Here is a 26887-nt window from a genome sequence, read left to right as displayed (position 1 = left end):
TCACAGGAAGGCTTCACTGTCATGAGACTGAGTACAGACCTGAAGCCTTGCACAAGCGCTTGAAACCCAGGTGTTCTTGTGCATGAGGAAACTGTGTTTGCTCCCTACAGCTGGTGAGCACCAGCCCTGCAGCCTCGGTACCATCACTGCCATCAGAGGCTCTGTTGCCATATAACATGTAGGGGAGTTCTGAGCAGCAGCTGGCTGGTTTTGCTTTGATGTGGTTTTGTTTGCAGGAGAGAGTTCTCTGAGCTGCTGGAGAAGTTTGGCTCCCAGAGCAACACGGGCTCAGCGCGGAGCTCACCGATCCTGCACGGCGGCAGTGAGTAGCTCAGCAGGGAACTGAAAGCCCCTCTCTCTGCAGAGACAGTTTCCTTTATCCCAGTGTCATTCTGAAGGAGCTGTGCTTGGATTTGAGCAGGTGTTGGGGTGGAGGCTTGAAGAAAGCTCATCCTTATTGCAGACCCTTGGTGCAAGCCCAGAGCGTGGCCAATGCTGCCATGGGATGATAAAGGGAGACTTGAATTGGGGTCATAACTGCTCCCCTGATCCCCAGATTCTGCCTGATGTGCTGGGCAGGTGACTCCATCAATAAATGCAGCTGTAGATTTTTGCTCTGGATTTCAAGGTGTTTCAGCAATAATTCATTCAAAGATCATTATTTTTCATTTGCAAATGGGAAATGTTTAATGAGATTCAACAAGGTTGACCTAAGCAAGATGCCAGCACACAGAGCAGTGTGTGCCTGGGGAAGGAAACTTTCCCTATGCCCTGGCATCCCACCAGAGAGCTGCTGGCCCTTCCCCTATAGCAGAGGTGTGTGGGGCTGGCAGAGGGGTGAGTCCCACGCTGGAATTGTGCCAAGGAGGCTGAATGTGTCCTCTCCTTCAGCCCTATCCTGATGTCTTTAACCACCATGTGGTTTTCCCCAAAAATCTAGGAGTGCAGCATCAGCTCTCAGCAGCAGAGCAGGGGGGTGGGTGATGCTGGAGTGTTTGTGTGCCCTGGACTGACTCTGCCTTTGCTGTTCAGGTCGATACCTGGAGAGCACCTCCTCAGGCTCATCCTCGCGCTCCCAGAGCCCGCTGCTGCTGAGCCCTGCCAGCTCCCACGGCCCCTTCCTCGGGAGCCTGGCGCACGCTCCTCACGCACAGTACGTACGCATTTGGTGGTCATCAGGACACCACCAAATGTCAGAGGGTACAGCCAGTAAATAATTCCAGTGCTTGTTGAGCAGTTTTATTCATCTTTATGTCCTCTCTACTCTTCTGTCACCCCAATGGTTCAGAGGCCACAGCATCTTCTGGATGTGGTGGTGACATCCTGGCTGTTGCTGGGAAGTTGGTTCCCAAGGGGTGAAAAGCTTCCCAGTTGAGACAACCAGTATGTCTGCACCATGGTTAACCATGCAGCAGCTCCTCTTCCTCCCCTCTGAATCCCAGGGAGAGGCCATGGTTTACAGCCAGGGCCTTTCACATCACCTTATAACCACAAGCAGAGTGTTCCTGTAAGGCTGGTGCTGCTTTCAGGAGGTGTTTTATGAGCTTGTTTCCCATTGCCCTGCTCCTGGCACTTTGGCTCCATGCTCCAAGAGCACCAGCACCCCTCCATGCAAACATCCCTGATGCCCTTTGCTTTGGGGTCATCAGCCTGCAGTCACCACATCCTTTGGTGGCCAGGGCATCTCCCAGAGTGTGTTTTCATGTGGTCATCTGCCCTCGCACATTCCGCAGGGTCAGAGGTTTGGACAGGCAAAGCTGGTTTTTCTGCAGAGTCTCATCTCCAGGCCCTTCTCCAGAGGGACAGCTTGGAGTGTGTTCACAGTCATGGAATGGGGACCATTTGTCCCCAGGGCTCACAGCTCCCCTCCTTTGCCAGCACAAACAAGCCAAGTTACTGGTAAAGAGAATCAGCCCTCTCTGCAGAACCAGTAAATCCTCTTGCTAAATACCAGCTTATTAGGGATTTGCAGGGGACAAATATTTGGCACCAGAAGTTTAAGCTGCTTGCATGGAGTGAGAGACGCACACAGAGGAGACACTGGATCATCTACTTGGCAGCTGGTTTGGACAAGCCATCCTTACTGTGCTGTTAATTCCTTCCGGGCTGAGATGTAGAATCCAGAATGGGTTGGGTGAGATGGAACCTCAGAGATCATCTTGTTCCAACCCCCCTGCCATGGGCAGGAAATTGGGCATGGCAAGGGGCCTCTCCTGGTGGCCTCCTTGCCATGCTGTGCTGTGTTCTGCTTGTCTCCATGCTGGTGCCAGGCCCAAGTGGTCTTCCCCTGGAATCACAGAGCCCTGGTTTCAGCTGAGCATTGGTGGTCATGGAGCCAATTTGGGCCATGGGTCTTTCCATGCGTGTGGCTGCCACCCCTTCTGCTCACCACATGTCCCCAGGCTGTGACTTCTCATTGTGGCATCACCTGAGGTCCTGCCACTCCACTGAGCAATGGGAATTGGATGCAATGCAATCTCACCACAGTCAGTGTCTGAGATTTTGGGTTGAACAGAGCATTTGAATGTTGTATTTCATGACATCATTTCCCTAAGATTAAAGCAATGTTTTTTCATAAGACTAAGGCACATGCACAGCTTCCACTGGGGTGTCTGACCAGTGGGATGGCATTGCTTGGGAACATGTGCTGGTGTCACTGTGGGGCAGGGGATGCACAGCTGCTGCTGTGTCTGAGTTGTAACACAAGGAGCCAGTGCAAACTCTTTGGGCAGTGGCTGCTGTGGGAATAAACTGAAAAGTGAAAAGCCAGCTGCACCCACCAGCTTTGGAGGAAAAGGCTTGCTGATCCTCATACACCACCAAATCCTTCCTCAACCCACCCTGTTGCAGTGCTGCCCATGGGAGCTCAGTGAAATCTCTGCTCCCACAATTCTGCTACTGCCACACCTCCCTGCTGTGGTGGCCTGTTGAGTTCTGTCCAGCAGCTCTCAGGGGGAAGGGTCCAGCCTGTTTGCTGCTCCTTTTCATCCTTGACTGAGCGAGCCACCTGCCACAGCAGCAGCTCTCAGTGTGGTGGGTGTTGCTATAAAGGATGTCCATTTCTAAGAGCATCTTGGATGATTTTGGGTCCAAACCCTGGTTAAGACACACCCAGCTGTGTATCCCGAGCTTCACTCTGGTGTTTGCTAAGAGCTGCTTGATAGCTGATCCATCTGTAAATTGCTGTCTGGTTATTTAGTTGGATTCAAGTAACAACCACGTTGATCATTTGTGTGCTTTTGGCTATAAAACCAGGAATGTCAAATATATTCTAGTTAAATCTTTAGTTTCTTCTCTAAATGAGTATTCCCCTATTTGGGATTAGGGAGAATCAGTCACCTTCATAGCATTGAACAATGTCTGCCAAAGAACAGGAGCCCTCACCTCCCCTTTCCAATGGTGGGTGGAAGAAAGGATGCAAATAAAAGGCTGGAAAAAGGTAGAAGGATCAGGCATGGAAGAAGATCCAGGCAGTTTGTTCAGTGATAGGAGAAGATAATCCAGATGACCCTGAGTTACCTGCTGACTTCTCTCCCTTGCAGCTACTCCATTGACTCTGGGATCCAGAGCATTTCTATAGCAAACTCCTCTGGCTTGGGGCTGACAATCAGTGGTGGATCCAACAGGCCTGACGGACCCATGATTTATGTGCAAGAGCTTCTGCCAGATGGGGACTGTTACAAAGTAAGTCAGCATGGAGACCCTCAGGAGCTCTGCCATGGGGACCTTTCCTAGAGGCTGTGGCTGTTCTGAAGCAGCTTTTCTAAGAGTAGATGGATAATTGCATGGATTAATGAGGATTTGTGTTGCAGGAGAAGACTTTGGGCAGAGATATCCCCTCTCAATGCTGCATCTTTCTCTGTGTTTGTTTAGGATGGCCGGCTCCGACCTGGAGACCAACTCATCGCTATCAACAGAGATTCTCTGGTGGGCAGCACACATGAGGAGGCCAGAAAAATAATTGAAAAAGCCAAATTCAGGTAGGCATAGGAAGTATTTCCTTTCATCATCAGGTGGTGTTGTGTCTTAGGCAGAACACTTCATGCCAAGGTTTGGCTTCAAGGGCACTGTTAGTCTTAAATGATGCTTTAAGGTGGACACATAAGGAAATCTTGAAGGCATGGATCATCCTGGAGTGTAATCCAGACTTTCCCTATGTTCTGGGCTTCATGAGTATCTCCTATCACTGCCCAGAAGAGCTTTGAAACAGAACTGAAGTTAAAAAAGGGAAAAAAAACTCAGGAGAGGACTTATGGATCTGTACAGGAGGGCGGAGCCAGGTGGGGATTGGGCTTTTCTCCCAATTAACAAGTGACAGCACAAGAGGAAACAGCCCCAAGTAGTGCCAGAGGATGTTTAGACTGGATATAAGAAACAACTTCTTCATAGAAAGGGTTGTAAAGCTCTTGGCACAGGCTGCCCATGGCAGTGGTGGAATCACCATTTGTAGAAGAGTTCAAAAACCATGGAGATGTGGCACTTGGGGACAGGGGTCAGTGGTGGCCTTGCCAGTACCTGGGAAATGGTTGGACTCGATGATCTTAGGAGTCTTTCTCAACCTTAACCATTCCATGATTCAATGGAATGCAGCTGGTGGAGATCCAGCTGCACTGGTACAGGCTACTCATGCTTAGGTGATGTTGTCCTGGAGACAGAACCACAAGCATGGGAGCTCTGCAAATTTGTGCCTTTTGTTTTGTTAATAAGATGTTGTGTGTTTGTTGTTTGTTAAAGACACGAGGGAAACACAGAAGTGGCCTTTATTCCTGGGAGGGGACGGTTACATCCGGGACTGTCAGTTCACAACAACATCCCATCCCCGCCTCCAAAGGCTGTGGGAAATGGCCTGAGCTCCTGCAGGCTGAAGGTCCACGTGAGGTCCCCAGAGGTAGGTGGAAGTTCATCTCAATCCTGGGATCTTTCCTTGGTCAGAGAACTCTTCTTTAGGGAGTCCCTGATAATACTTCTGGAAATCCTGTGGGAAGTCTGTACTGTTGATGTATTTACCTGCAGGCAGATATTTTAAATCAGAAATAATTTCTTCTCTCTTGGGTTTGAGACAGGGATAGATCTGTGGAGGTAATGACAGGAGTTTCATCTCCAGGGCCTGCATTCAGACCTGTTTCAAGAGTCTCAGGTTTAAAAAAAAACAAAGCCCTTCTGTGGATAGCAACCTGCATCTCATTGGGCACCAGTCATAGGGCTGGAAGGGATCTCTGGAGTCAGTTTGATCTAGGCTCCTCGCCAAAGGCAGGCACAACTCTTTATTCTTCAAGCCCTCTGATGAGGATGAATCCCCAGCATTCCTGCACAGCCCATTCCTGCTCCTGACTACTCTAATGATAAGCCAGCCTCATTCCTCCTGCAAAGCCAAGCTCCACATTGTGTTTGCAGAGAAGTGCTCGAGCTGTGAGTGGCTGGACAGGGTTTATCCACACAACCCTCAGGGTCTGCAGCTCCATTGTGTGCATTTGTCACTCCCCTCCTGGACTGCTGCCATGCTAGGTGTTCTTCCTGTCCTCTTCCACACAGATTTCCTTCAAGAGGGGCTGGCTGGATGTTCCTTTCGTACAACACCATTCACAAAACCTCTTGCTTTCCAGCCCTGTGGGGACACAGACGTGCATGAATGTCACATATGTGTTGCCAAGGCTGGAGATGTGCCCTAGAAAGGCACCAGGGCCCCTGGAGCTGTGCTGAGTGCTGTGGTCAGACCCCTCCCCCCCAGCCTGTGGGATGCTATGCACTTGTATGAAATCCCACCACTGGCTGGACTGAAATGGCTCTTTTCCTCACTTTGCTGCTGCAAGGTGGAACTTCTGATGAGTTCTGGACTTCCACAGCAGGGAAAGAGTGCCCAGGCACACGTGCCACCTGTCTGTGTGTCCTCACAGCAGTCTGTGCCCCTCTTGGCATCCAAACCCCCAGCTGTGTCAGAGCTGTCTTGGTGGTGCTCACCCTCAGGTTATTTTTCCCTCTTCCTTGTGCTTTCAGCCATGACATAGCACACAAGAAAGGGTGTGAACTGATCTCAGCTTCCTGCCCTGCTCACTGGGATAATTATGGGTTTGGGGTAAATATTACACCTGGCTGTGGTCAGACTTGGGACCTCCCTGCTGGGTTGGATGCAGAGCTTTGGGGAGAATCTCTGTGGAGAAACCAGGTGAGGTCAAAACCAGCCTCAGCACTCAAGCACAGTTACAGCAAGGACAGAGGTGTTTGTGTGTGACCAGAGGTTTTGGGCTGGCTCAGCCTGTGCCAGGTGCTCCCAAAGGAACCCCTGGAGTACTTTCAAGCCCACCTGCATAAGAGATGTATGTAGTGTCCTCATGGCTCTGTCTTGAACTCCTCTATCTCCTGCTCATTATTGACACCAGCAGATTCTTCTTAGCAACTGTCTGTGCCATTTTGTCTTGTTTTTCTAGAATAGGCGTGAAAACCCTTTTCCTGTGCCTTCTTTGTCACCGGACATTTGCCCACCAGAGCTTACGGTCTCAGGTGAGTCCTGCTCAAGCATTCTCTTTGTGTAGGTGACAAACAGCTGTGGTCCCTCAGAGCTGAGGATTGTGAAATTATCGAATCACAAAATCACAGAATGGATTGACCTGGAAGGGACTTTAAAGCCCATCTCATTCCACCCCCTGCCATGGGGGCAATAAAATCAACCTTCCACTGTCCCAGGTTGCTCCAAGCCCTGTCCTTGGACACTTCCAGGGATCCAGGGGCAGCCACAGCTTCTCTGGGCACCCTCCCCACCCTCCCAGGGAACAATTCCTTCCCAATATCCCATCTAACCCTGCCCTCTGGCAGCAGGAATCCATTCCCTTGGTCCTATCACCAGATTTTTATCAGTGTTCATACTGCTGGAGTGGAATTTAATGGGGTGATAGTGACACTCAGCCTGCTCAGAGAGAGGGCAGCCAGCACCTTGGTTTACTCAACAAGTAGTAATTATGTCCATGTTTGCCCATAGTAGCAAAACTCTTTACTAAAGCATTTAAGGAGTGAGGTATTCATAGGAGACAAATTCCTCCACTCTCAACCCGTGGTTCATTTGCAGCAGTGGCTTTGCTCACCCCAGACATGCAGAAGGTTCTCCACAGGCCACATTCTCTCCTGGTGGGAATGGGGGGTCTTGGACACACAACATGAAAGCAGTCAGGTTGGGATGTACACAGCAACTGTGGGCTCTGCACAGGCTTTGAGGATGCCCTCAATTGGCCAAACTGGGAAATGGTTTAGAGGTGTTAAATAAATCAGATTTCTCTCTACATCCAAGCTTCAGTTTTTTGCTTTTTTCCATGTTGTGTTTAATCTCTGTGTTCTAAGTCTCCTGAGCTCTTACCTTTTGTGGAGAGACCCGCTCTGTACATCCAACAGTGTGACAGCAACAGGGGGTGAACCTGAATCACTCTCCAGCTTCCCAAATCCCTTAATACTGTTGAGGAAACCTCAATAATCCCCAGAGCCCAGGAAGACAACCTCCACCAAGGTATCCCCTATCCCTGTGATAGGAAGGTTACTCCTGCCCCAAGGGAAGGATGGACTTTCTCAACAAATCCTAAACAAGTGCTGCCTCAAATCTTCAAATTCTTGCAGCCTCAAATCCAACAGCCCTTCCTTCCCTGGGACATTGGCTCTACTTACAAATCCCTGTGCCTTGCTGTAATTCCCTCTGGAAGGCTAAGAGCAAGCACTGGAGGTAAATCGTGTTTAGTCCATACCTGGGATCAGCAGGAGATGAAGCAGCTGCTCCCAGGGTTGTCTGGCTCACCCTGGGCAAGCTCAGCAGCTTCAGCTCTGCCTTCCATGCTCCACTGGAGAAGTCCTGGGACAGGGATGAGCTCTGTCCTCCCTGCCCTGAGCGCCCTGCAGATGCCAGGGACACTCTCAGGTGGCCACCATGGACAGCCAGTCCCAGTGATGGGGAGAGAGCAACCCAGCCCCAGCAGTGACCCACCCATGGCCTGACTTAGCTGGGGGATTTTATCACTCCAGGATTTGAATGTGGGATGCCAAGGAGGCTTTATGTCAGTGTCGTCATCCGTGGAGACAGACAACTGGCTTTGAAAGAACAGCCAGGCTGGGAGCCTGGGCCAGGCAGTGAGTGCCTCTCTCTGGGTGCCTGATGGATGCCCTGGATATGGCTGTATCCAGAGCTGACAGCAAAGCCACATGGAGCTAATCCTGATTAGCCATGGCTCCAAGGGTAACGGCTCTGCCCTTGAACTTGGAGAGGGAAGTGGTGGTGGCTGATCCAACAAACCCATTTGCTACCTCTTGCTGCTTCCCAGCTGCTGGCCTTAGCAGAGCAGATGGATGCCTGGATTAGGAGGATTATGCAGCACCTCTGCTGCTCCTCACTGCCTTCTCCTGGCACCTGGGCCCTGCCCTGAGGGACAGGAGGGTGAGGGGAGAAGTGCTCAGGGTTTCCGGAGGAGCTCTGTTATTTGGCAAAACAGGGCTTCCCGTGATGTTAACCAGATCCCAAGCAGGCAGAAGGAATTGCTCCCTGGGCAAATCTCGTGGCTGGCACAAGAAGGAATTTTGTCCCCTGAGCTGATGGTTTGAGGGTGCAGGGTGGGCAGGGACAGGCACAGCAGCCCTGCACTCTTCTGGAGTCTGGTTGGGTTCTTCAGGAGCAGGTAACGCCTTCTACAGCCCTTTTCCCTGGGAGTATCATGGTTCCTTACAGGCAAGGGTTAATCATAATGGAAAAGGTGGGGTTCCCTCCAGGGATGGAGGGGCAGGGCTTGTGCTCTGGACGTTTCCAGCTGTGCAGCAGTGCTGGCAATGCTGAGCCAGCTGTTGGCAGCTGGATCGTGCAGCTCATGACAGCTTTTCACCAGCACAGCAGCTGCTGCTTCTGCCTCTCTCTGCCTCTGTGGCTGCTTCACAGCACATGTGGCTCCTTCTACCCAAAAAAACCTGCCTGCCCAGCTGAGGGGAAAAGGGTTTCAAGGCTTTTTGCAGCCTTGGGGAGGGAAAAAAATCTCAGAGTGGTGCTTTTCCACATCACTTTAAATCTGTTCATTCCTATGGGCGTCAGGAATTCTTTCAGTTTTGCTTAATCAGAGTAGACAAAAACCAGGCAGATTTTAATTAATTTTTCTCACAGTTCACCATAACTCCAAGACTCCACGAAATTCTGTGACTGGAAATTTCCAAAGTGCTATTTTTGCAGTTCTTTGTCCCTGGATGAAACATTGTTTTAAACCATGCTGGATCCCAGTTTCAGAAGGATTTGCCTCAGTATCCAATCTTTCCAACAGAGGCCTAGTTCAGCCTTCCAGAGTCGGTTTTAGTATATCCTGGACTTGGATTTTTGCCCTGCTGCACACACTTTCTATTTCATACAAAAAGAGATCTGAATTTCACTTTGCAGATGCCTCTACCCAAATGCTTCCCCATTAATATTTATTTTTGATTTTTCAGCACCTGCTTCTGCTTCTAACTACAAAGCAGCTTCAGGCACCAAACCTAAAGTAGCACTGGATCCCCATATCCGGCTCAAGGATGGAAAACTGGAACTGGTAAGTGGCAGATCCCTCTGCCCAAAGCAAGGTCTCCTCCTTGTGCACTGTGCAGGAAATAGTCCATCTTCAGGTGAGCTTGCTGGAGGTTTAGTCCAGCCTCTGAAGGTAAAGAGGGTGAAACATCCTGACTGTGTCTATCCCTTGGCTCATCTTGGCTTTTTCTTGGCTCCATGAAGCTCCAGAAGTCTTCTCCTGGCAGCTGCACCTCCCTTGGACATTATGCTGTTGGCTAAGGTTGTGCCCTCCAAACTTTTGGTCACTGCTAGGGTGACCTCAGGCAGTCTGGTGTGGGGAAGGGAAGGCTGAGATAGGAGATACCTCATCGAGAAACCATCCAGAACCGCTGATTCTTCCGTCATTTTATGGAAAACACATTCCATGGGCATGGAGCGGAGCTGCCCGTGTGCTCACCGAGACCCTGGTGAGGGGCAGGGTGCCTTGGGGGCCGTGTCCCAGTCTGGCACTTTGGGTTTTTCCGGCGTTTGAGAGGGGACGTGGGGACAGAGGGCCCGATGTGCCGAACATCTGCTGCCCCCCGCCGGCAGCGCGGCTCCATCCCCGGAGCAGAGTTATTCTGCCAAAGAGTGATCCCGGCAGCGTCTGCACAGGACCCCTGATCCCCTGGGGGACACAGCGGCTCCTCTGGGGGACAGAGCGGCTCCTCTGGGGGACAGAGTGACCCCTGATCCTCTGGGGGACAGAGCGGCCCCTGATCCTCTGGGGGCAGAGCGACCCCTGATCCTCTGGGGGACAGAGCGACCCCTGATCCTCTGGGGGACAGAGTGACCCCTGATCCTCTGGGGGACAGAGTGACCCCTGCTCCTCTGGGGGACAGAGCGGCTCCTCTGGGGGACAGAGCGACCCCGGCTCCTCTCGGGGACAGAGTGACCCCTGATCCTCTGGGGGACAGAGCGGCTCCTCTGGGGGACAGAGTGACCCCTGATCCTCTGGGGGACAGAGTGACCCCGGCTCCTCTCGGGGACAGAGTGACCCCTGATCCTCTGGGGGACAGAGTGACCCCTGATCCTCTGGGGGACAGAGTGACCCCTGCTCCTCTGGGGGACAGAGTGACCCCTGATCCTCTGGGGGACAGAGTGACCCCTGCTCCTCTGGGGGACAGAGCGACCCCTGCTCCTCTCGGGGACAGAGCGACCCCTGATCCTCTCGGCTGCCAGGAGCGCCTGGCTTCACTTTGAAAAGCTGGGTTAGGCTCGGGCGGCTGCGGCGGTGACAGGGTGTGGGGTGACACCGGCTGGGACAGCCTGAGGTGGCTTTGGGGTGGCCAACCCCGCCAACATCCCAAAGCCTGGGAGCCTGCAGCGCTGCCTTGCACTGGGCAGAGGAGCAGGAGCTGGGACAGGAACAGGACAGCAGATGGACCCCAGGGACTTGCTGGGGCTGGAAAGGTGAGCGAGGGTCCCTCCGCAGCCCCTTCCCAGGGAATTTCCGGGAGCTGCTGTGAGAGAGAGCTCCGAGTGCAGCCTGGCACAGGTCAGCGTTTCACTCGGGCTCTTTCTCAGAGTTTGCTGAGCTCGACTTTGTCTTTTAAAAGCTTTCAGCTGCTGCTGCCGGCAGGGAAGTGGGGCTTGCACAGTTTATCTGCTCCTGTGCTGCCCTGAGGTTGAATTGATGAATATCAGTCTTAGTTAGGGCGTCAGGAGTAATGAGAAAGCAAAACATGCAGTGGAGGAGCAAAATGTTTGAATGTCTCCTCTCTCCATGAGAAATACTCTGTTAACAGCTTTTATCTTCCTGGTCCCAAACACAGTTTCTGGGCAGAAAGAGAAAGGAGAGGCAGAGCTCTTGCCAGCTGAGTCCTTGCTAAAATTCCACTGGCTTTTGATAAAAGTCCTGAAAACTCATCAGAGCTGCAAATCTGATTGCAGATAAAATGTTCTTGGAGGGATGTGAACCTGTACTCAGGAACAGACATTTCTGTACGTGTGCAGCAAAGGAGAGACTGGAAATCCAATCCAAGCCTGTTCCTTTGGGAGATGCTGCCTGGAGAAACCCAGAAGTGTCTTCCCAGTGCTTACGCCAAAGATTTGCTTTTCCAGTATTTTTCTTTTCAAAGGCTCCTTGTTTCTGCTCAAGGTTCTGCAGTATCTTGGTCTGGATGTGACTGAGGAGAAGAAGAGGCAGCTCCGACAAAGCCTGACCACGGACTCGCAGGGGACTGTGGCCTACGGAGGTGAGTGGGAGCTCTGCCCAGGGGGGACCTGACCTTTCTGGGTAGCTTCAGACAAAAAGGGACAGAAGTGGCAGGAGAGACACTGGGTAGTGATGGAGCCTGTAAAGAGGGAAAGTCGCAGGCACAAAGGAAGGCATTCTGTAAAATCATGGAATCCTGGAATGGTTTGGGTTGGAAGGGAACTCAAAATTCATCTCATTCCATCAGACACCTTCCACTATCCCAGGCTGCTCCAAGCCCTGTCCAAGAGGACACTTCCAGGGATGGATCAGCCACAGCTTCACTGTGAAACCTGGGCCAAGGCCTCACTGCCCTCACAGGGAAGAATTTCTTCCTAACATCTAATCTAAACTTACTCTCTATCAGTTTAAAGCCATTTCCATTGTCCTATCATAAAATCAAACTAAAAGAAAGTTGGTGCAAGGGCTTACTTTCCTTAAAATCCCACCTTTCCTAGCAGGAACTGGCCAGAGGGGACACAGAAAATGAAAGCCTTCTGTGGCCTTCCAGAGCATGGCTGGTCCACAGGGTCTGCTCCACAGAAAACTTTCAGCAAAAATCCAAGACCATCAGCAATGTCCCCAGCAGAGAGAACAGTCACAAGGCATCTGGATCAATGCTCTGTGCAGAGTGAGGGATGGGACACAGAATCATGGCCCTCTTCTACCAGTGACTGGCATTGTCATTTCTGGTAACAGAAAAAAGGATGTTTGGGGGTATTTAGCAAATGTGCTGCTTTTGCAGAGAGACACTGGCTCCTGCTGCAGCCCAGGGACTGAGCACCATCCAGGACAGGCTTCAGGATGGGACCATGTGAACCTCACAAAGTTCAACAAGGCCAAGTGCATATTCTGCACCTGAGTCAGGGCAATCGCAAGCACAAATCCAAGCTGGGTAGAGAAGGGATGGAGAGCAGCCCTGGGGAAAGGATTTGGGGTGTTGGAGGATGAGAGCTGGCCATGCCCTGCCTGTGAGCACCCAGAAACCCCCCTGGGCTGGGCTGAGCCCTGGTGTGAGCAGCAGGAGGGGGGGATTCTGCCCCTCTGCCCCCTCAGGTGAGACCCCACCTGCAGAGCTGCCTCCAGCCCGGGGGACACCTCAGAGCCCCTTGCAGGGCCTAAAGGGGCTCCAGGAGAGCTGCAGAGGGACTTGGGACAAGGGATGGAGGGACAGGACACAGGGAATGGTTTCCCAGTGCCAGAGGGCAGGGATGGATGGGATATTGGGAAGGAATTGTTCCCTGGAAGGGTGGGCAGGCCCTGGCACAGGGTGCCCAGAGCAGCTGTGGCTGCCCCTGGATCCCTGGGAGTGTCCAAGGCCAGGCTGGATGGGGCTTGGAGCAGCCTGGAATAGCAGAAGGTGTCACTGCCCATGGCAGGGGGGATGGAATGGGATCATCTTCAGGGCCCCTTTGTGCCCAAACCATTCCATGCTTCTGTGATTCTGTGACTGGAAGCTCTGGGACCCTTGTGCCACCTCCCTGATGGTTCCCACCTGTCCCACGCAGCCTCTTCTGCTGTGCTTTCCTTCATGTCTGAAAGCAAAATGAATGTGGATTTTCAGACTTGTCAATTTAACACCTTTTCCAAGTGCTGCACTCGCTGGGTTGTCTTTTTGTTTAAATCAGCAACATGACAAATGTCAGCAAGTGCCTTTTGTCAGGGAAATGTGGGTTTAGCTTAAAATTTTAAAACTTTCAGAACCATAGTGGTGAAAATTCCCCTGTGAAAATATCTGGGGTTTTCTGGGTTTTAGAAATGTAGGTTTTTTCAGTTGGATAAGAGACAGGAGTCCGATAAAGACTGTCAGTAACTCATTTGAGCTTGCTGGGATTGCTGATGAACCCAGGATTATCAGAGAAACCTGTCTGGCATCTCTCAACCCTGCTCAGTGCCAGTGGATGGCCCCAAAATCAGTGCCATTTTCTCCTAACACACAGCAATTTTCTCTTTTAGCCTGGTATAAACTGCTTGTTTCTCACAGATGTTCTCCAAGCACTCAGGGATCTGATGCAGGAGGAGTTGGATGAGGCTGGTCTGGATTCCAGCTCTGTGCTCTTCACTCAACATGAAGTGGCCAATTTGCTGGATACATCAGCTTTTCACTCCCCGGTCAGTCACCCCAAAGCTCTTCTACATTGAATCCATGGATTTTCTACATGAAATCCATGGGATTCTGAGATGGGAAAAGCTAAATAACCATCTTCTGCTTGTTCTAGAGTTAGAAAGACAAGGCAGAACTATTCATTAATCATTTTTAATAGGTAATTCTATAAAAGACTTCAAACTTCTCATTTTTAATAAGGAAATAACAGTGTCTGTGGGATAATATGAGGAAGCAGCATGGCAGTTATGCAGAAGGAAAAATAGCCATAATTAATCAATTCTAAGTAATTTCACTTGGTTCATGAAGTGAAAATTCACTCTAGCTATTTCAGCAATGATGAGGGATCAGAGAGTGAAATTCTGTGGGGCAAAATGAACCATCCTGGAACTGAATTATTTAATGTGCCTTTTGATCTATTGCATAAAAATGCTGACTTCTTTTTGAGGCGATTTTGATTCAATGTGTGATGAGTCTGTCCCTCTCCTTGCAGACTTTTGACTCTCTCAACTGCAATGGCAGCGAGGACCTGGAGCAGCTGCAGCTGGAGATGAGGGATCTGCGGCACGAAGTCCGCAGGCTGAAGGTGGAGCCTCCCCTTGGAGCGGATTTCTTGGCTGGGGTGTTCTGCTGTAGCTCTCCATGGGGGTAATGGGGTGGCCCATCCCTCTGGAGAAGTCACCAGTTTGCATTCTGTGCATTCCTCGTCACACAGGAGCCTCTCACCCTCCACTCTCCTTAATTGCCTCTTTCTCGCTCTCAACCTCAAAGGAACACTTATTTGTACTCAAAGCATGCAGTCCCATCTGAGCAGGGAGTTAATACATTTAAAACCAGGTCTCATTAAGAGTGTGTGATTAACAGAAGCAATGCCTGTCCTCTCAACCTCACCTGGCTCTGAGCACCTCAGCTGTGTCCAGCTGGAATTCTGCAGGTCACAGCCCTATAAGCTCTCCCTGTGGGGGAGCAAAGTGCATAGACTTCTGTAAAATAATATTTTGGTGCATAGGGGCATTCTAGAAAATGTCTTGTCATTTGTTGCTTCTAATCTGGTGAAAATATTTCCCACAGTCTCTCCTGAGAGAAGTGGAGAGCAGCAAGAAGTTGATGGAGGATGAGCTCCAGAGGCTGAACCAAGTTAGTGAAGGGATTTCTGGGGTGTTTGGGGTGGGTTTGGGGTTGGCAGCTGAGGGGGATGTGGTGTGTTCATCAGAAGTTCTGGGTGCTTGCAGAAGGCGCTGGGGTTCCTGTCAGAGAACCGGACCCTACACAGCAAACTGCAGATGGCTGAGGTGGTGCAGAGACAGGCTCACAGCGCAGAGCAGGACTACGAGGAAGTGATCCACCTGCTGGAGGCTGAAATTGCAGAACTGAAGATGCAGCTGGCAGGGAAAAAAGCAAAGCACGTCTCTGAAATAGAGGTAACGCAACCCCTCGGTCTGGGGAAAAACCCACAACCCCTCAGACTCTCCTTCTGTGGGCTCAGAGAGTCATGGAATGATCTGGGCCAGAAGGGACCTTAAAGCCCATCTCATTCCACCTCCCTGCCATGGGCAGGGACACCTCCCACTGTCCCAGGTTGTTCCATGCCCCATCCAGCCTGGCCTTGGACACTTCCAGGGATGGGGCAGCCACAACTAAGGCTACCCTCCTTCGATTTACACAGGAGAAAATGAAACAGCACATAGATCATTTGCTGTGTGGGACCACAAGGCCAACACAGTCTCTGGATCTGTTATAATTTGTATAACTTCCACTGTCCCCAAAGGACACTGCTTTTCCTTTTTGTAGCAAAGGTCACAAACTGTTGTTTCCAAAAGCTGAAGCTGGAGCATCACCACCACCTTTCTCCTCCTCTTGTGTCCCTGCCTCAGGAGGACATCCTGGAGCTGAAGAGGCAGCTGTCCCTGGCTGATGGCCAGCTACGAAAATCCGAAGTGTCACGGAAGCGCCTGGAGATCTGCAATAGGAAGCTGCTCCTGTTTGTGCAGGTGAGGTGTGGAACTGCCCCCGTGCTGCAGCATCACCACGGCCTCTTTCCTTCAGGGTGGTTTTGCAAGTCCAATCAACTTCCTGCTCCATAAGCAAGAGAGGGTTTTTTTTTTTCCTGTCTCACCTGAAAAAGTCACTGTCTGTTGATTAGGAGGAAGCAGGGAATGAACTCAGAGCTCCTCATATCCCTGGTAGCGATGCAAACTCCGTGGTGCAGGTTTGGCTGGTGGCTCTGCTCTGCCTGGCTCCCTCTGTTGAGGCTGCTCCAGGAACTTTGCTGTCAAAATCATCCCTGCTCACCTTCCCTTGCAATAGCTGAGGGTTGCTTCTCTATAAACAGGAGCCAGGAGAGTGGCCTTGCTCTTCCAGTGCTTTTTCCTCCCTGGATTTCCTGCAAAATCTCACAGTTTAGTCTTTCAATTGGCAGTTTTTCCACTTCATTCCCCATATTGGGAACACCAGTATGTGTAATTAATAAACTGGCCAGCATGGGAAGGATTAGTACTCAGGGTATCTGCTTTGGCTACTGGTGGCCTGTCCCAAGAACTCTTGAAATCAAGCAGAAGCAGTGGAGCAAAAGGAAATGTAGACACTGTGTCCTCTGCCCCAGAGAAGGAAGAATTAAATGCCCCCAGAGCTTCAGCCTATGTGCTAGGGCCTGTGCAGTTTGGGGTCAGACTTTGGAAATATATCTCACTTGACCCCAGGGTCAAACATCACAGGATTTTGAGCACTGGAGCAAAATATCTTCCTTTTCTCCAGCCCTCAGTAGTGTTGGAGAAGTGCATGGTAATGAGAGCTTACACGTGCAGCTCCAGGAGCCAGGGCTTGCTGGCAGCAATGATCACTGAAATGCAGCCTGCAAAATTATTCCTTGGAAGAGGATTTTTGTGTTGCATTTCATATATTTTAGCAGCAGTATTAAAATGCAGAATTCAGATGTGTCTGTAGGTTCATGAATACTGCCTGAGCTGAAAAAGGCCTTGAGATATTCGCTTCAAGGGCAATGAATAAGCAGAAGCTGATTACTGTCATATTAAATCTGATCATCAGAAAAAACCCATGGGGTTTGTTCTCAGGAATTATTCATTCCTCCAAGTTTGAAACCTTTTTCTTTTTTTCTTTTTGTTTTTCTTTTTGTTTTTGTTTTGTTTTTTCTGTTGCATGACAGAACATTCACAAGGTCCTGAGCACACACAGTCATTTACCAGATGAGAAAAGGTAGGAGATGGCTTCTGGGAATGTTGAACAGCAACATGAAATGTCCTTTTCTGACATTTCTCAGGGGAAGGTGCTTCACACGTAACCTACCCAGAGTTTCTAAACATACTTTCACTCTAGAAGTGAAACCATGGGAGAAAGATGATCTGAGGCTGCTGGTGGGTTGGTGTTGGGGGATTTTGGCCTCTGTTCAGGCTTTTTTTGGGAGTAAGCAGCTGAAACTCTGCTTGGGTTAAATTGCTCTTGTCAGCAGAGACCCCAGGCAGGTTTCAGAGCAGCAGAATTTTGACCCACCTGATTTTCCAAACATAAACTGGGTTTTGGCTCCAGGACCACATCCTTTTTTATCAGCAGTTAAGAGTAGATAGAGTGTAAGCAAGGAGCTCTCAAGACTCTCAGCTGCATGAAAGGCTGCAGAAATAGAGCTCAGGCTTCTGGACTCCCCTCCAACCTGAGCCTATCTCCTGCCACTTGGGCAAAAATGTATCACAACTCTGTGTGTGTTTTTAACTGATTAAATCATTGAAAAGTGGTTGTCCCATCAATAATAACCAGTCCCTTTAAAGACCAGTTTTTAAGAGGGAAGGAAATCAGTTTTTAAGTTTCCAAGTTGGTTATTTCTAATATAATGCAGGGGAAATGCTTTTAACAAATTCTAAAGAATACTTTGCTATTTGTCTGTAACAAAGCAATGCAAGTGTGTCTAACAGACACATAAATGCAGAGGGATGGACATGCAACCCCCCAAACACGCAGAATTTATGTAGCACATCCTTCCTAAGAGGCTGGCCAGGATTGTCAATGACCATTCTCTGACAGAAGTATTGATGGCACTTTCCGTATTTATAAGCGTCAACCATGAAACAGAAGAGGATAAAACAGATGCAGTCTCAGACACATCTCTTCCATCTTCAGATCTTGTTGACCTTTTGCTATCAGAAGCTAAAGAACTGTTAGCACCAATGCTCTCCAACAAGGACGGTAAGCACTAAATTAACCGGAGAAAGCTGAATCCCAGCAAGTCTCAGGGATTTCTGTCAGTGTTATTGACAGTTTCCAGCACCTCCCTTGTTTTTCCATACCAGTTGAGCCTCCCTGATTCTCTCATGCTCACTGAGATGTAATTGCCCTCCCTATATCCATGTGACTCATCTTTGAATCTGCAATGCAGACTCACAGGGTATGGAGTCAAAGACTTGTGCCCAGGGCCAAAGGAAAGGTGTTTATCCAGGGAAAAGAAACAGGCAGGAGGATGGTTTCACAGAATCATTGAAATGCTGGTTGAAAGGGACTGCTGGAGACCAGATCTTCTGCTCCAGGTAGGGCTATCCCAGTAGAGGGGATCTGCAGTGGGTTTAGCCAGCCAGGATGGAGATCCACAGCCTTCCTGGATGGTGTTCCCTCACTGCTATGTGACAAGGACCTTCCCAGCACCCAGGGCAGCCCCCAGGGGCAGCCTGTGGCAACTGCCCCCGGTTACACTGGCTGCACTGCTTAGCTCCAGCATCCTTTAATTGCCCCTGACACAGCAGTGGGGGTTGTGAAGTTGCCTCTTGGGCTCTTCTTTGCCAGGCTAAATAAGCCCAGCTCCCTCAGCCCTCCCCAGCCTCTCCCTGCAGGCCTGGGGTTCCCTTGCTGGACCCCGTCCAGTTTCCCAACAGCTTTAAACCCAGGATCCAAACTTTCCTTACACTGTTCAGGCACAGCTACATCAATGCTGAGCAGAACAGAGCAGTCATCTCCTCATTTCCTTGGAGTAAAAACCAGCCGTGCTCCTTTTTCCTCACATCTGTGAGAAAATCAGGGAACAGACATCGAGCTCCATGGGAGTCTGGATTAACTTTCCCAGTCTGGGACTCTGAGCTGGTCCATGAGCCATAAATGTTTCTTGGTGGCAATTATTTGACTCTTCCCACACAAAATGAGAGTCTGACCTCCTCAGTGTCACATTCAGGTGAATGCACAGCCCCAAACAGGTGCTATTCACCAGCTCAGTGTGGCCACAGCCCAGCACTGGCTTTGTCTCAAAGCACAAGACACAAAGGAAATAATTGCAGCCTTTCAGAAGCACCTCTGGTTTACAAGCACTGTCAGCATTTTCTGAGCTCCTGCCCCATTTAAATGTGCATTATCATAATGCAGCAGCATTGGGCATGTTCTCTGCACTAACACTTGGCTCTGTGCTTCCATCTGCAGCTCTGCCATGGGACAGGGACCAGTGCCTGCCTGCTGAAGGAATCCCAAATTACAAGGAGTAGGTGTCAAAACTGCTGTGGTCTGTAATTTGGACAACACAGATACTAAAAATTCCCGTTTGTTTTGTTGGGGTTTTTTTAACCGAAACTGTTGCTTGACAGTTTTTGATCAGACAGGCTAGGAGAGGCCTCCAGATGGCCATGACAGAGAAATACTGTGAATTTCCTAGACAGAAAGAGACTTCTGCCCTGTAAGGTGTGAATTCCTGGATTTCTCTTTTGCGTTACAAAATGCTGGTTTTCCTCTGGGCCAGATGGGAATTTGTGGTTCTGTGGCTTGTCTAGCTGCCATTTTTATAGTGCACCCTGTGTAAGGCAAAAAGCACCACTGAATATGTTAATCTTTCATGCTGTGATATCGAGATGCTGTGAAGCTCCAGACAGGGAGAGCAGGATGATACGGCTTTGTTTGGACCTGAAACTGTTAAATTTCCCTGAAACCTCTTAAATGCCTTATGTTTAACAGAGCCATTTCCTAAAGTTATCTGAAAGGGCACTTTGAGACCTAAATATCTCCTAGCACTTTCTTAGCTTAACTCAACATGAAGATCTGCCAGCACAGTTCTTTGTTTAGGTACAAAGTACCCATTTGCAAATGATAATTTCAAGGTTATGAAAAGCGTTTTCAGACAAAACAGGCAGCCTGCACAGTCTAACCAGGCAAGATCTGTGGCTTCCTCTTTTTTCCTAAATTACGAGTGCTGTCTTCACATTATCCTCTGTGTCCTTCTCCCAAACTACCTAAGGCATGTTTCTCCTTTTCAGCCACCTTCATCAGAAGACCACGTGGCCCCCTCCTACAGGCCAGACCAAGAGTGACCAACCACAGTCACCAAGCCCAACAGAACTGCCTAAGAAGCCAACATAAATATCCCATGGCTTGGTGGTGCTCCCAAGCACGGCCACCCATGCCATGGGAGAAGGGAAAGACACCCCCAGGCACCTCAGCTTCCAGGCCAAGCAGACTGAGAACAAGCTTTCTGACACAAGACTAATTCTTCCTAACTATCCAAGACTTTTTCAGCCACCTCCCTTGCGTGTCTACCTCTGAGTTACCATACAAGGCTTTTTGCTCACGGTTTTGCAGCTTTATAGGAAAAATATTCTCAAGAGGCTACAGAGGCCTGGATTTCAGTGGCAGCCTTTTAGAGCTTGTATTCTGGGTAGCATGAATGTACCTGAGGGACTCAGGGGTCTCCAACAGATCCCTTTTGGTATTTCAGATGAAAAACCAAAGTCTATTTAGTGGCTGTAATCAAAGCAGCTTAATCTGTAGTGTCCTAGCTGTCTTGGGGTAGGTAATTCTCTTTTTATTCTTTTTGTATAGCTTATCCCAGCTGCAGTGCTTGAAGGGGGAAGCAGCACCTCAGCAGTTGTTGGCCAGAGTGCAGGACAGCCAGCAGGGTGCTCCGGTCACAGCGTGGACACCGAGCCCTCCCTGGAATGTGGGGCAGGACATGGTGGGCATAGTGAACATAGCTCAGGAAAGGTCCCTGGTGTCACTGGGAAATGAGATCCACACGGTGCAAGACTGAGACAGCAATGAATGGGGATCAGATCTGAGATGGGCAGAGGTCTGGAAAATAAAATGGAAACGCTTCTCACAAGGAGTTTGCTCTCTGGGTTCTGATTGCAGCTGCTGCGTTCAGCGTCTCACAGACAAAGACACAGCTTGAGACCATTTTTCCTCCCTCTTATTTTGGCAGCTCCTGGGGTGATGCATTGAGAAGTTGCAGGAAAATGGGGTACAATCTGGCTTTTACAAATAATTTGTTAAGATTACTTCAAATCTTCTTTGTGAGGGTTCAAAGCGTGTGGATCCTTTATTGTCTAAATTAAAGGCTGAGGAAAAATCATGACCCTCACCAGTATCTCTTGCACTCGAGGTATCACTGCACTGCTAAACCAGCAACTGTGTGGTGAATATATCAAATAAATAACCAGACTGAAATTTTGGGTAAGCTTAATTTCATAGCTTGGGGTAAATTAAATCTTGGGAGTGCATACCTCAGAATATAAATTAAAGGACTTCTTTTAAAAGGAGATATACTTTTGGACTGCTTACAAGGAATATTCCCAGGAAGAAGAAAATATTCATCTTGGGATACCCTGTGTTTAATAGCTCATTCCCCAATGCTCTCTGCTGTGATGGAATGATAGCAAATCCTGGTGTTACCTGTGGGTTTGGCCCTAGAGCTCTGTTCTCATCTCCTGTATTACACAGACAGGAGGTACACAAGGCAAAATCCAGTATCTCCAGTCTGGTGTACCCTGACTGTGGAAAAACACCTCCAGTTCCCCTGGGGTTACCCAGCAGATCCCAATCTGCTCCTGGCAGATGCTTTTCTCCAAAAGCATTTGGCTGGAGGTGGCATCCTAGGGAGATGTCTCCAGCCACTGCTTGTCACACTGGTCAGGGAACAGCACAGACAGGATTTTGTGAAGGAGCAGGTCTTGGGCTGTGCTATTTCATATACCCCATGCCACTTGAGACACTTGGGAGAAAAGGAGAAAGTTATGGGGAAAACACACCTGTTTAGGTTGCACTTAATCAGCTAGAAAATCAACAATCTGTCGTGGAAATCAACACAAGTTTCAACACCACCTCTGACAATCATGGAATACTTTTCTCAAAATACAAGTATTGAGCTCCACCTCCTTGAGTGCTGGAAAGGCACAGACCACTGACCCAGCAGGGACCAGTCATCTGGTCTGAAAGAGAAATCCTTGATGCTGCTTCCACAGTCTGTATTATTCAATAGATCTCTATTTTAACATCCCAAGAAAGGAGATTTTGTATTAGAGCATCACAGTGGGTGAGGGTTTGGATGAGATAACCACTGTGCAGTTGGTGCTGGCACCTGGCAAGGGGTGGAAACAAGGGGATGCTGTCCCAAGTATTTGGGGCCTCCTGAGCTGTCAATTTCCAAAAGAGCTGTGAAGTCTTAACCTTTTAAATAGCCCAAATAGCTCTTTGCTCTCAGCTTACTGACAGCCCCTCTGGAAAGGAAATCCTCCATGTTCCCATCAGCCACTGGAGAGCCTCACATCAAACAAGGATCAAGCATTGCATGCTTCCCAAAGCTTTCACGTTTCTCAGCTGATGTCCAATATTTCCTTTGAATTTACCATATTCCTTTTGCCTTTGCTCCTAGCCCAGCAGACTTCCCTCTCTCTGTGAACCCCGTTGTTCCTAACGCCACCTCTGCTAAGTTCTGATGAGAGCTGTGCTCCTGGAGGTGATGCTGATTTTGGTGACCCAGAATAACAAACCTGTGTCAGGCTTTACTCCCAGGCAAGGGGAATCAGGCAGAACTCAGCAAGGCAAGGGGTGACATCTCCTCAGAGAGCTACCGAGAAGCATAAGGGGAAATGCATGAAGGAACAAACAGCACAGAAAGAGAAGTTATTTAAATAGGATGTTCTTCATTCACACAAAGCCTGTCTAGCACTCTGCAAGAGAGCTGAATTCTTTGGATTAATTTGCAATACTTTTGGCTTGCTTGTTAGGTTGTGGAGATGTGCTGCTGTCGCAATGTGCTGTGTTTGTCTCAGAGAATCTGCCTCAAAGGGTATCAGAATGACTGTACAGAAATGAGGAGGAGTATTTGTGATAAAAATGAGACCTGAATGATATTAGATCTTCCTGAGTGGCCAGATCCTAAGGGGATCATATATGAAAGATGGAGGGGGGTTGCTACAAGTGCATGTACTAACAGGACAAAGGAGAACTCTTCACACTGACAGAGAGTAGGTTTAGATTAGATATCAGGAAAAACTTGGTGGTGAGGCTCTGGCACAGAGAAGCTGTGGCTGTCCCTGGATCCCTGGAAGTGCCCAAGGCCAGGTTGGACGGGGCTTGGAGCAACCTGGGATAACAGAAGGTGTCCCTGTCCATGGCAGGGGATGGAATGTGATGGGCTTTAAGGTCTCTTCCAACCCAAACCATTCTGTGTTGCCATGATTCTATGATAGACTGGAATATGGTAAATATTTTAGTAGCCAAAATGCAGAGAGACACCCTAAAAACAGGGCATGTCAACACACTGCAGGTGAAAAACTCAAAACTCGGAACTCAAAAAGATGCATTTAAAGAGCATCAGTGGGATCAGCTGTTGAGCTGGAAGCTTTGGGGGTTAAATATCACTGATGGGATGGGTTTAGTTTGTATTTCTCTTATGCAAAGCAGAAATTCAGTTCTTAGCTGCTGGTGGGTCAGAGGGTGGGAGACCCCTCTGCCTCACAAAATAAACCAAACCAAGATTGGTGTATCTATTTTAAAAGCTGCAGAAGCAGGGAAGGCAGGGCAGGGAGCCACCTCGGCATTACCTCGGAAGGTGAATGTAGCAGGGCCATTAGCACATTGTTCATCTGCAGTCCCACGGGGAAAGGAACACAATCTCAGTTTACTGGTCTCTAGTTTCATCCCTGCCACTGATCTCTGCCATCTCGCTGTGTGACCTTGGGCAGCACATTTCATCTCACTTTTGCACCAAATAACAAACGGGGCTGAGAGTGGTATGGGGAAGGCAAAGCCCTAGGGATCCACAGGATGTGGGGGCAACCTCCTGGCACAAGAGGGTCTGTGAGTGCTGTGGGGTTGGATACTGCTGGTCTGTTTACAGTGAGGAAAGCCTCAATATTTCTTTCAACTTTCCTGGCTCTCAGAACAGCAGATCCAGATTTTACTCAGCTCTGGTGAAACACAGTAAGATGAAGTGCTTAAAAGGTGTCTTTAGTGATTTGTGGAGGTAGCAGAGGTGAGCTCCAGCCCAGAACAGCGCAGTGGAGTAGGCTGGTGTGTCTGTCCCTGTGTGTGGAGCCTCTTCTTTCTCTCAGCTCCACTCAGTGACACCTGGACTGAAGCCCAGGTTTAAAGAGTGGAATATACCTTCACACTGCTTTAAGTAGGGCTTTGAAAGGCAGGTGAACTTTACTGATGAATTTTTAAAGCAAGCCTTTAATGTTTAAACAGTGCTGATTTTCTAAGGGCTGTTGAACACCTGTGGCAGAGGGCTGGACAGCACCTCCTCAGCATGACACTGCAGAAAGGGCTGGGCTGGCAGTGTGAAACTTCTTCCCTTCCCCTTCCCCTTCCCCTTCCCTTCCCTCTTTCCCCTGCTCAGGGCCAAGCCCACCCCAGCACCACCATAACACTGAATTTTCTGGCCTCACTGATGCAGCTTTGTCACAAACCTCCTTTGCAACTTCTTTCATAACAAGATAAATAGGAATAACAATACCATGAACAATCCCTACCCTGCACGTGATGAGCCAGTGCACTTGAATTGCTGTTGATTTTTTTTTAATTTATGCCACCAGATGAGACATAGAAGTTGTGACAAAAGCAGAATTTGAAGATCAGTGCCCTTGCAATGGGGGAAGTGGAGGCTGAATGATATCTCCAGACCAGATGTCCTTCCTGGAAGACATTCTCCTTTCTAACTGCAGGAGTTCCTGGGCTGGGCTGCTGAGGGGTGAGAACTTCTTTCTGAGGAGCTCCCATGAGAAAAAAACTGAGGGTCAGTGCCAGCCCTTGAGGCAAACACACAGTCCTGGTAGGTGGAAGGACAGTCAGGGCCCTTGGGAATGCCCCAGAGAGTTGGCCCAGTGTCAGGGGAAAATGCCAAGGTGACCTTCTGGTAGCAGGAGAAAACAAGTGATGGAAAATGGGAATTATAGTCAGGGCTGCATAGCAGAGAAAAGGATCAGTTGGGACTCACCAAAATCTCATCCAGCTTTCATAAAAGCTGAACAAAAGGGAAACCACCACAATTAGGACACAAAGCAGTTACAAGCTGGTGTAAATTCTGTAGCAAGAAGACGGAAATAGTGCTTTATTTTTTCTTCTGTTTTCTTCTGAGGAAATTTAGCAGTAAATGAGGAACAGAAAGTTGCATTGTGATGGGAAATTCAGAATATTTATTTATAAATAAATACGTTTTGTTTTTATTCTAAATATATATTTATAAAGTAGATGTTGCAAGCCTTGTGTAACTTGGTGGCTTTTGATGCCAAGTCGTGCTGTACAGGTCTTTAGGAAAAGTGCTCTGACTCTGTGGGCTGCAGCCTTGGGAGCTCTGACATTTGATGGTCTGGGGGTTGGTTGTTTTTGAGCAGTGTCAGGCTGGTCTCCTCAGTCTGAGACAGCAGAACATTTCAAGATATATTGCTGATCAGAAATAGCACTGCAGCTTCCTGAAATGCCTGCTCAGATAAGGGGACACTCACAGCTGGAAGTGATAAGCAGGCAGGAAAAGACAAAGCGGCAGTAAATGTGATGCTACTTCAATACCAGCAGGCAAAGGGGCAGCTGGGCCTTAGGGAGAACCTGAAAGGAGGCTCTGAAGGTGCAAAATGTTCTCCAGCCAATCTCCCACATCCCTCTCCTCCACCACTCTTGGTGCCACACACCCCAGTGCCCCAGAACCAGCTGCTCAGCCACTCTGATACCCCAAAGTTGGCAGTGTTGGCATCATTTCCTCTATAGAGCCACTGCACCAAGGACTGTCACTGGATGGTGACAACTCCCCAGCACATGGCCTGACAAACAGGGGCCACTCACCCTGAGCTGCAAAGCCCCCCAAGATTCACCAAGCACTGCACAGATTTTCAGAGCTGGTGGGAGAGGGGGAAGCTGAGAGGTGAGGATGACTTCCAGTGTCACTTGGCTGGGTGATCCCCTTGTACCTTATTAGAGAGTACAGTTTGGGGAGTATTTGCTCAAGGTGTGGTTCACAGGTGTATAAGAAGTCACATAATAAATCAAACAATACAGTGCAGTGATAGGGCGAGTGAGTCCCTCGTGAAGGGCTGATCCACCCTGGGATAAGCAGGATTTGATTGTGTTTGGGAGCTGTGGCTCTGCCTCTTCCAGCCCCGACCCGAGAAGGTTCCTCCTCCTCAGGGGCAGGTGCCAGTTTGGGGAGAGTCATAGAAACATGGAATATCGTGAGCTGAAAGGGTTCCATCAGGTTGAACTCCTGGCCCTGCAAAGTACACCCAACAACCCCACCCAGTACCTGAGATCACTGTCCAAGTACTCCTTGAGCTCTGGCAGGGTTGTTGCTGTGACCACTGTGGGATGGGGTGAGCTCATCTCCACACACACCCCTCGTTATTCTCCCTTTCTGCTCGCATGAGACCTCACCTGGAGACGTGCCTGGGTCTGGAGTCCTCAGCACAGGAAGGATATGGAGCTGCTGGAGCGAGTCCAGATGAGGCAGGGAGATGATCAGAGGGATGGAGCAGTTCTGCTGTGGGGACAGCCTGAGAGAACTGGGAGTGTTCACCTGGAGAAGGCTCCGCGGAGACTTCCCTTCCAGTGCCTAAAAGGGCTCCAGGAGAGCTGGAGAGAGACCCGGGACAAGGGATGGAATGACAGGACAAGAGGGAATGGGTTCCCACTGCCAGAGGACAGCGTTAGGTGGGGTATGGGACAGAAATCTCCCCCCTCACGGCCGGGGCCCAGCCGCCCCTCAGCGAGATGGCGGCGGGAGCGCGCGGGGGGGTGGCACGTGCGGGGGGCGGGGCCTGGCTGCGCCCCCCGCAGCACAACGGACAGCGCCCTGCGGGGGCGGGGCCGGCAG

The 26887-nt window shown here is 49.6% G+C and overlaps 2 protein-coding genes and 1 long non-coding RNA gene across 9 annotated transcripts in view; 2 read left to right on the top strand and 1 right to left on the bottom strand.

Moving 5' to 3' along the window:
- The window catches only part of LOC111935854 (syntaxin-binding protein 4-like), a 47150-nt gene extending 26245 nt beyond the window's left edge, over positions 1-20905 (top strand). For 4 of the 6 annotated variants that reach the window (XM_086854564.1, XM_023936445.2, XM_086854567.1 and 1 more), the window contains 17 exons: positions 237-322; positions 1033-1153; positions 3543-3684; positions 3874-3980; positions 4735-4888; positions 6426-6498; positions 9436-9533; positions 11631-11727; positions 13711-13838; positions 14324-14416; positions 14902-14967; positions 15063-15251; positions 15705-15821; positions 16994-17043; positions 17894-18024; positions 19240-19297; positions 20064-20905. In XM_086854564.1, the coding sequence (XP_086710690.1) occupies positions 237-322; positions 1033-1153; positions 3543-3684; positions 3874-3980; positions 4735-4888; positions 6426-6498; positions 9436-9533; positions 11631-11727; positions 13711-13838; positions 14324-14416; positions 14902-14967; positions 15063-15251; positions 15705-15821; positions 16994-17043; positions 17894-18024; positions 19240-19297; positions 20064-20166 (1813 nt within the window). In that variant the 3' untranslated portion in view covers positions 20167-20905. Of the gene's footprint in view, positions 1-236; positions 323-1032; positions 1154-3542; positions 3685-3873; positions 3981-4734; positions 4889-6425; positions 6499-9435; positions 9534-11630; positions 11728-13710; positions 13839-14323; positions 14417-14901; positions 14968-15062; positions 15252-15704; positions 15822-16993; positions 17044-17893; positions 18025-18214; positions 18363-19239; positions 19298-20063 lie in introns of all 6 variants that reach the window. The other 2 variants (XM_086854565.1, XM_086854566.1) reach the window with 1 other exon arrangement.
- On the bottom strand, positions 662-26867 carry LOC111935857 (uncharacterized). Of its 2 annotated transcripts, none has more exons than XR_002867884.2 (2): positions 26449-26867; positions 662-5605 (listed from the first exon to the last, which is right to left on the bottom strand). It is a non-coding gene; the product is annotated as an uncharacterized LOC111935857 (long non-coding RNA). The 2 variants fall into 2 exon arrangements; XR_015277384.1 differs by lacking the exon at positions 662-5605 and adding an exon at positions 13968-16213 and having other exon boundaries at positions 26449-26831.
- SEC14L5 (SEC14 like lipid binding 5) overlaps positions 26261-26887 on the top strand; it is a 40456-nt gene continuing 39829 nt past the window's right edge. Inside the window, exon 1 of the mRNA XM_086854576.1 lies at positions 26261-26387. The gene's annotated coding sequence lies outside the window, so the exon portion shown is untranslated. The remainder of the gene's footprint in view (positions 26388-26887) is intronic.

Source organism: Cyanistes caeruleus, chromosome 17, assembly GCF_971803275.1.
Source record: "Cyanistes caeruleus chromosome 17, bCyaCae1.hap1.1, whole genome shotgun sequence".
NCBI classification, from domain to species: Eukaryota; Metazoa; Chordata; class Aves; order Passeriformes; family Paridae; genus Cyanistes; species Cyanistes caeruleus.
Note: the sequence above shows the minus strand (reverse complement) of the source record. Positions and strands in the feature narration are given on the sequence as shown.